At 33.1% G+C, this 7,482-nt stretch overlaps 1 protein-coding gene across 1 annotated transcript; it reads right to left on the minus strand.

The window, feature by feature from the left end:
• Window positions 1-3,437: 3,437 nt before the first annotated feature.
• On the minus strand, window positions 3,438-7,099 carry LOC105178946 (putative oxidoreductase At4g09670). Its single transcript, XM_011102538.3, has 2 exons — window positions 6,535-7,099; window positions 3,438-4,317 (listed from the first exon to the last, which is right to left on the minus strand). The coding sequence occupies exons 1-2, from the start codon at window positions 7,009-7,011 to the stop codon at window positions 3,697-3,699; spliced, it is 1,098 nt and encodes a 365-aa protein (XP_011100840.2). The 5' UTR covers window positions 7,012-7,099; the 3' UTR covers window positions 3,438-3,696.
• Between the last annotated feature and the right edge of the window lie 383 nt (window positions 7,100-7,482).

The raw sequence follows: 7,482 nt of genomic DNA on the forward strand, positions 1-7,482 counted from the left end.
ATGTAATATCAATTGTGAAACATCGTTAAAAATCACATAGACATTTGATGTTGACTATCGATTGGACATGAAAGGTTCTCGTCGCTATATGCCCACATTACTTTTTAGTTTGGTCTTAACGAGAGTTTACGATTATTTAAATAAGTGTTTTTTTAAATTTAAAATAAATTAAAAAGAAAAGAATTTTTTATTTACATGTTTTAATATTAAATTATTTGATATATTACAACAATATTTCTTAAAAATTTGACATAATTATGAATACTCATTCATTATTTAAAAAATTACTAATAAGTAGTCAATTCTGTTAGTTTTCGTTAGATTTTCATCCATTTGTTTTTTATGAACTAACCAAAATGCCTTTGTGCACTAAAAATTATAACTTTATTTTATTTTTATAAAAATTTTTGATCTTTTTATGGATTAAGTGGATAATTTCTTGTAGCTATTAATATTTAATATAAAAATATTAAAAGTTAATTTTATTGATTTATCTTTAACTCTTAAAATTAAAAAAAAAAAGACTTAGATTTTTTAATTATATTTTCAAATTAGATAATTTTTTATAAAATCTATTCATAATTTTAATTTCTTTTATCACTTTTGAAAATGTAAGAAGAAAGAGAGTCACTATTAAATTTTACGTTAAGCAATATGTTATCATATTTACAAGAGTTCAAAATATTCATTTTTCATACTATAGATAATTACATCATATTTGTCATATAAAAATATAAAAAAATAACATAGTTTTCTTTCTAAAAAGGACTAATTTGATAATTTTATAAACTTAAGGGACTAAAGTGATAAAATCAAACTTAAATTGATAATTTTATTCTCCAAAAAGTCAAACTCCAGCCACATTTTGCCGAAAAATGGTCAGAGGGACCAAAATGATACAAAAATTAAAGTTTAAGGATGCTATAATCAAGAAATAAACTTGAGGGACTAAAGTGATTTTAGATTAAAACTTAAGGGGCCAAATGTACCATTTACCCTAAATTTTTTAGCATTACACTAATTCAATCAATATATTAATATACTAAGAATAATAAATAATTCAATAAATTTCGGCTCAATTAATACTCAATATGATTGTAAACAAATTACAATAATTATAAAACAAACGCTTACATAAAGTGAGAAAAATAACCACATGTCCGATGAGACTCAAAGCCATGACTTTTGAACTTGTTCGTAAAATCTCAAGCTTAATCTTAACCACACGACTAGAACATTATTGATTCATAGTAATTTTATACCTATAAACTTATTTCCATAGGAAAAAGTATTATTTTAGTCTGCTAAGTATGCCTAATTTTAATTTTAGTCCGATAACTATGTCCATTTTTGTTTAGGTCCAATAACTTACGAAATTACTTATTTTTAGTCCTCTGGCAGATTTTCGGACAATTTTACCCCTATGAGTGCATATGGACTAAAACTGCCTTTCAAAAGTTGCATAGGGTAAAATTGTCCGAAAATCTGCCAAAGGACTAAAAGTAAGCAATTTCGTAAGTTACTGTATCTAAACAAAAATGAACATAGTTATCGGACTAAAATTAAAATTAAGCATACTTAACGGATTAAACTAATATTTTTCCCTATTTCCATATTACAAACGATTACTTTTCTTATTATTAATGTTGGAAATTAATTTAAGGAAGTCAGAAATGACAAAACATTAAGAAATTCTCCAAAGAATTTCATTAAATGATTTTCAGAAATTTTTAATTAGTAACCTACGCCAAAAAAAGCAATTTAACAGTAGGTATAGTTATAATTTAATAGTAAGTATTAATTAAATATAATTATTCGATATTGACGAATAGTATATAATTATTATTATTCGTAGTAGTTATTAGATATTAATAATTATAATTGACTAATTAAAAGAAAAATAAAAATTTCTCACTTTTATTTTAATAATAATAATAATTGCAATAAAAAATAATGTGACCATCTGGTCCTTGGTCGCGTCTATCGATTCGGGCTAGTGAATTGGTCTAGTAGAGCTATTTAATTTTTATTTTTAATAATGTACGACATGTAATTTTTATTTTATTCTTCTAAGTTAATTATTTTAGTAGATTTTTTAAACTTTTAAGATTTTATAACTTTTATCTCTGTTGTTTTACTTATATTGTTTTGGTACATTAATTAATTAATACTTTTAGGTCATTTTTGTACAATTTTATTTTAAGCCTCCTTTGATTTTTTATTATTTAAGTTTATCAGTAAGTATGTTTGTCAAATTATTATGTAGTTTTAATTAATTTTTTTTAGTTATAATTTTTTATTATAAGTGTTTGTTTGATTTAATTCATTAATTTATTTATTTCATATAACAATTCAAGTAATTATTTAAAAAAATAAAAATAAAGCAAGTCTAAGAAGGCCTAGTCTAAGCCTCAATTGGGTTGACCCATAAGTCGGACCTAAGTTTAAAAATGAATATAATTAAAATGTCTAGAACCAATCGTAAATAATACCTGGCTCAGGCTTTCTTTGATTCAATTCCAAATTGAAAACTAAACCGATTTTGTAAGATTTTATTAATAAAAGCAATCCAAAATCCAAACGAACCACAAGCCAAAATGTCGAAGTCCCATTAGCTATATGGGATTTTGTCTTTATTATTTTTTGTTATATTGATATATAAATAACCGAAACTCAGCTATGCGTATAGATAGCTCAAATGAAGACACTCATCTTTGCGATGGTATTTTGAATTTTGCAAAAGATCTGTCATTTGTGATGAGATTAGCAATGAGGAGAGAAAGCCATAGAAAATGTTCGGAAAGCTGTTGGAAAACTTTTGAACCACGATCTAATAGGTCGTTGTATCGAGTAGTTGGATCATAGTCTCTTACCATAAAAATGGCAAGCATCCCTCCTAATTGTCAAGGTTTTCGATAGATCTTGTCTAGTAAGGCAGGCAGGTACCTAAGCTGTACAGCTAAGCCGGATAAAAGACCGAAATGCAACCTGAGGGGTACTTTGTGGAGATTGAGCCTGCGCAAGTTCGTTTACTCACAAAGTCTTGGTTCAAAATAGGACCGATTTGGGTATGAGGCACCTCAAAAAGGCGTGAAACCTATGAATTTTTCCCAGAGGTCTCATCAATAGCAAGATAATATGAATCCCGTCGCAAATAGTATCACAATTTGCGACTGTCTGTCCTCCATCACAAAAAATATGTTGCAATTTTTGGAATTTAAAAGAATTGTGATGGTTCTTGGTACTTACTCTGCGACGATATGACTATCACAAGTTTGGGTTCCTCTTCTTGGAACACGAGATGACATCATCCGTTGCAAGCCCGTCTCAAATTTCAGCACTGATTAGGGTGGACATTGACATTGACCGTCACAAAATGCCCTTGGCAATAAACAATTGTTTTTTTAAAGTGATAAACAGCTGAATTGAGACTCTCATCTTCAAAATTCAAGATTTACCAGAAAGCAGCCACTACACAACGATTTCAAATTCTTACATGTTCAATGCATTCTGGGACAGCAAATAAACATATTACTCCACCAGTGGACTGTAAATGAACGTTAAAGGTCACCTTTTCCTTTATTCTCGATTCTTACGTTCATGCATAACAAACACACAGAGCTTCACATCCTTACCAATGTGTCCTTCTCATCGTCACTGCACAAGCTCAACATGCAAGAAATACGATGTTAACTACTAATACACAACGTGGATGGGCTGAAAATCCTTGTCGATCGACGCCTTAACAGCATCCACCACCAGTTGAGTTTTCCTGCTGATTGTTGGCCATTTCTTCTCAGTTTCTGAACCATGATCTGTTATCTTCCTCACTAAAGATGAGAACTCCTTCACCATACGAGCTTCCTGGGGGAGATCGGTCTTGACAAGGTGCTCAGTTGGTGAAGGCTCGATCCCAATTGATAGCTCAGCGAATTTCGTATTTGCATTCACATAAAACGGCCCTACGCTCTCTTGGAAAGGGATTACAAAGTCGTGGACACGCAAGTATCCATTAGCTCCAAGAACGCTGATTTCCATGGTTAAATTGCTCAGAAACGAACAATAGAATGTTGCGATTTTGCCATCCTCAAACTGCAAGGAAGCACCACACGACAGGATAACGCCCGCCTCATTGAATTCAGCATCCCTCAAAGCAGTCACAGTTTTTGGTAGTTGATAGTCGGCAGCCCATAAAATTGCCCGGATACAGTACCAGCCAGTGTCGCCTAACGCACCTAGCGCATCAAGGTCTGGCTTCACACGAATATCGGTTTTAAGAAAATCAGCACCAGAATTGTACGAGAAAATGCTGTGTACCTGTGAACATAAACGGAGACATCTCAGGCAACATGTGGGCAAGAAGGTGAAGAACAGATAGAAAAAGAAAAACTTAGCTACAAGTTGGAAGGCAAGTACTGGAAAGGCATTTCAGTAAGAACAAATTTACCGCACAAAAACTGTATTCATGCGCTGAGCACAATAGTTTAGTGCTCGCTGAGGACCTATACCGTCGGCCTCAAACAACAACTTGGTCAATTGATTGTTATTTGGAACTTATTGCGCACGACTGCCTAGCCGACAGAAGTCATGGCCAAAACGTTCGTCATAGCTTTTGGCCGTTATGTTTTGGCTACACCTGCATGAAACAATGGCTAACAAGTTGCGGTAGAGCCGTGATGGATAGCTACTGACTATGGCTCCTGACGTTCAACTGTGCCTTTATAACCATGCCCAAAGTGAAATCTTTTTGTAGTGAAAAGCATCACAATTTTAGATGGCTTCTAGCAAGAATCATTTCACCAATCTAATTCAGGGAAATTAAACTAAGAACAACAATTTTCAACACAACATGAAAAAGGCACAGGCAAAAATGCATTTTTTTTTTCGAAAAACTAAATAGCAAATCACCTCCTGTATTTTGGAAAATGAGGTAAATTACCCCTTATCTAAACAATTGATAGTGGGTAATTTGCTTCATTTTTTAAACACAGGTGATAATTTGCTAATTCTTTTTTCATATGAGTTTATTTGCTTATTTCACATATCATAAGACGGTAAACTGCATTTAACCCTTTTTCTTTTCCTTCTCATGAATAGGTCGTTTTGTTTTCCATTCCACCTTTTACAAGATTCATAAAATATGCACATTTAGTCCTATCGAACGACACGTTTGGTCATTTTGTTTCACCTTTTTAAAAATTACTGGAGAGAGCCACCTGACATGCAAATGGTTGTTGAATCTACACTTAATTAAGGTCCCATAAAATAAGTTCATTTTACTTGTATCAATTTTATTCTCAATTTTCAATAGTATACGGATATAATTATTGATACGTTGTATAAACATTTTCAAAAGATTAGAATACAATATGAAAAGGAAACATGTAAATATATGTGCAAATCAGCATATTGATGGCAATCACGACTAATTTCTATAGTTTAATCTAAAATGTATGAAATCATAAAATCCATCAAAAAGAGGCAATGATAAATGATTCGTCGAGATTTGTATTAGGTGATGCATTCATAAAGTAATAATCATGTTTTAGAAAACAATATCATGAAGAAACCTGTAGATATTGGCGGGATCTTGACAAAGAGTCGTAAAAATTTATGGAAGTAACTACAAGATTTTGTTAAATAGTGCATTATCCCGTATTTGACTTGAGGTTCCATAGTAACCTTGTGAGGAAATACTGTGTTAATTTGTTTTAGTTTAAGACTTAATGGACCCGTGTTATGGACGTGTACTTTCCGTTAAAAATTTAATGAATTTAAAACTTAGAACTTAAATTGTGAATTTTTTGGAGCTATAGAATGCAATGTGAATAAAAATAATGGAACCAAAATTATCAATGAAGTGATTTATGGGATCTAAAACGCAATTTTTTCTAATCTTGCTTTATCCGGTGATTATACTTTGAGTCTTTGACCAATGATTAATGCAAGTACCCTGACTTTTGGGCATGGTCGCCTATATATCGAGGTTTGTGAGTTTCAATAGAAACTCTGTTGTATATCATCATGATAATGGGTGAATTATTTATCATTTCATTGATAGATGTGGTCAATAATTTGTCATGTGATTAGAGTACAGTTTAGGGAAAGTGACCAATTACGTAATAAGTTTATCATTTTGGTTACCATACAAGGCCAATCCAATCGGACTTGCACTGGACCAACAATCAGGCGATCCTAGGTCATTAAGTTAGGCAGATTCCAACAGGCCTTGAGTCGGACCAGCCTATTTTTCTTATTAGACCAATCTGGCCTTGATCCAAATTAACTAGATATGTCGCGTTTCTTGAATGATTAAAATTAAAATAATATTCCACATGGTTTTTTAAATGTAATAAATCAAGTTGATTTTAACATTTAGGTTTTATGAAAATGTGCTCAAACTTTCTTTACTATATTTAGTTTTTCCATATTGATATAATTTGATTTGTTTTTCAATTCTAACTAGTAACCTTTACCCAATTTAGCAAAATATAATATCTACACTTTCCCAATTTAGCCATTTGGAGAGCATACCGCTTTCAGTTGCCCGAACCGTCGCTCATCGGCGAGAAAACCCTTCATCTCAGCCGTCCGGGGATGGTGCATCCACATGGTAGCGTCCATGTACTGTACCCCACTGGATTCACACGCCGCCAGGATTTCATCCAGCTCCCCCACGTTCAGCGCCACCGGCTTCTCCAGCAGAACATGCTTCTTCTTCCGAGCCGCCAGAACGGCCCAGTGGAGGTGGAGGCTCGTCGGCAGCGGAATGTAGACGGCGTCCACGTCCGGGTCCTCCAGAACGGCGTCGTAGGATCCGTACGCCTTGGCCGAGGCCGGGAAGCCGTTGTTCTTGGCGAAGGCGGCGGCTTTCTCCAGGGAGCGGCTGCCTATAGCGACGATGGTGGAGTTGGGAGAGAGGAGAATTGCTCGTGAAACCTTGCGTGCTATGTTGGCGCAGCCGATGATCCCGAAGCGCACCGCCGTAAGTGGTGGGTCAGCCGCGGCCATTTGATTTCAGTAGGTGGAGCCAGAAAGGAGAGACGGCTGCTCTTTCTAGAATATCTTATCCCGATTGAAATTTTTATTGTAACTTTTGTTATTTGTAGTAAAATTTTAATCGAAATAGAATTTATCGACTGAAAATAATTATATAGTAAGTTAAATATATTTATTGTATAATTATATATAATTTTAAAAAAAATATTACTCTAAGTATATTATACTTATTTTGTGATTGGTTTCCCACTTCACAAGTACAAGTCTCGAGTATAAAGATTACATTGTCAATTTTATCTATTAAAAATTGAATTTTCTAGTACACTTTATGTTACATCTTATAGTCCAATTCAGACACACACATACACTAGAAGAATTATAACATTTAACTACGGTTAATAATCATAGTTGATAACAAATAGTCGTAACAAATACTTATTGACCACGACCAAGCAACGGTTGTTGGACGTAGTTTTTGCGAGA

Source organism: Sesamum indicum, linkage group LG2, assembly GCF_026168435.1.
Source record: "Sesamum indicum cultivar Baizhima isolate 11 linkage group LG2, ASM2616843v1, whole genome shotgun sequence".
In the NCBI taxonomy this organism is placed as follows: Eukaryota; Viridiplantae; Streptophyta; class Magnoliopsida; order Lamiales; family Pedaliaceae; genus Sesamum; species Sesamum indicum.

Bases quoted from the DNA above. Each gene is read 5' to 3' on its own strand.
- LOC105178946 (XM_011102538.3), bottom strand. From the start codon at position 7,011: ATGGCCGCGGCTGACCCACCACTTACGGCGGTGCGCTTCGGGATCATC. The intron at 4,318-6,534 runs GTATGCTCTCCA...TTATGTTCACAG, and splicing joins GGTTCGGGCAACTGAAAGCG to GTACACAGCATTTTCTCGTA.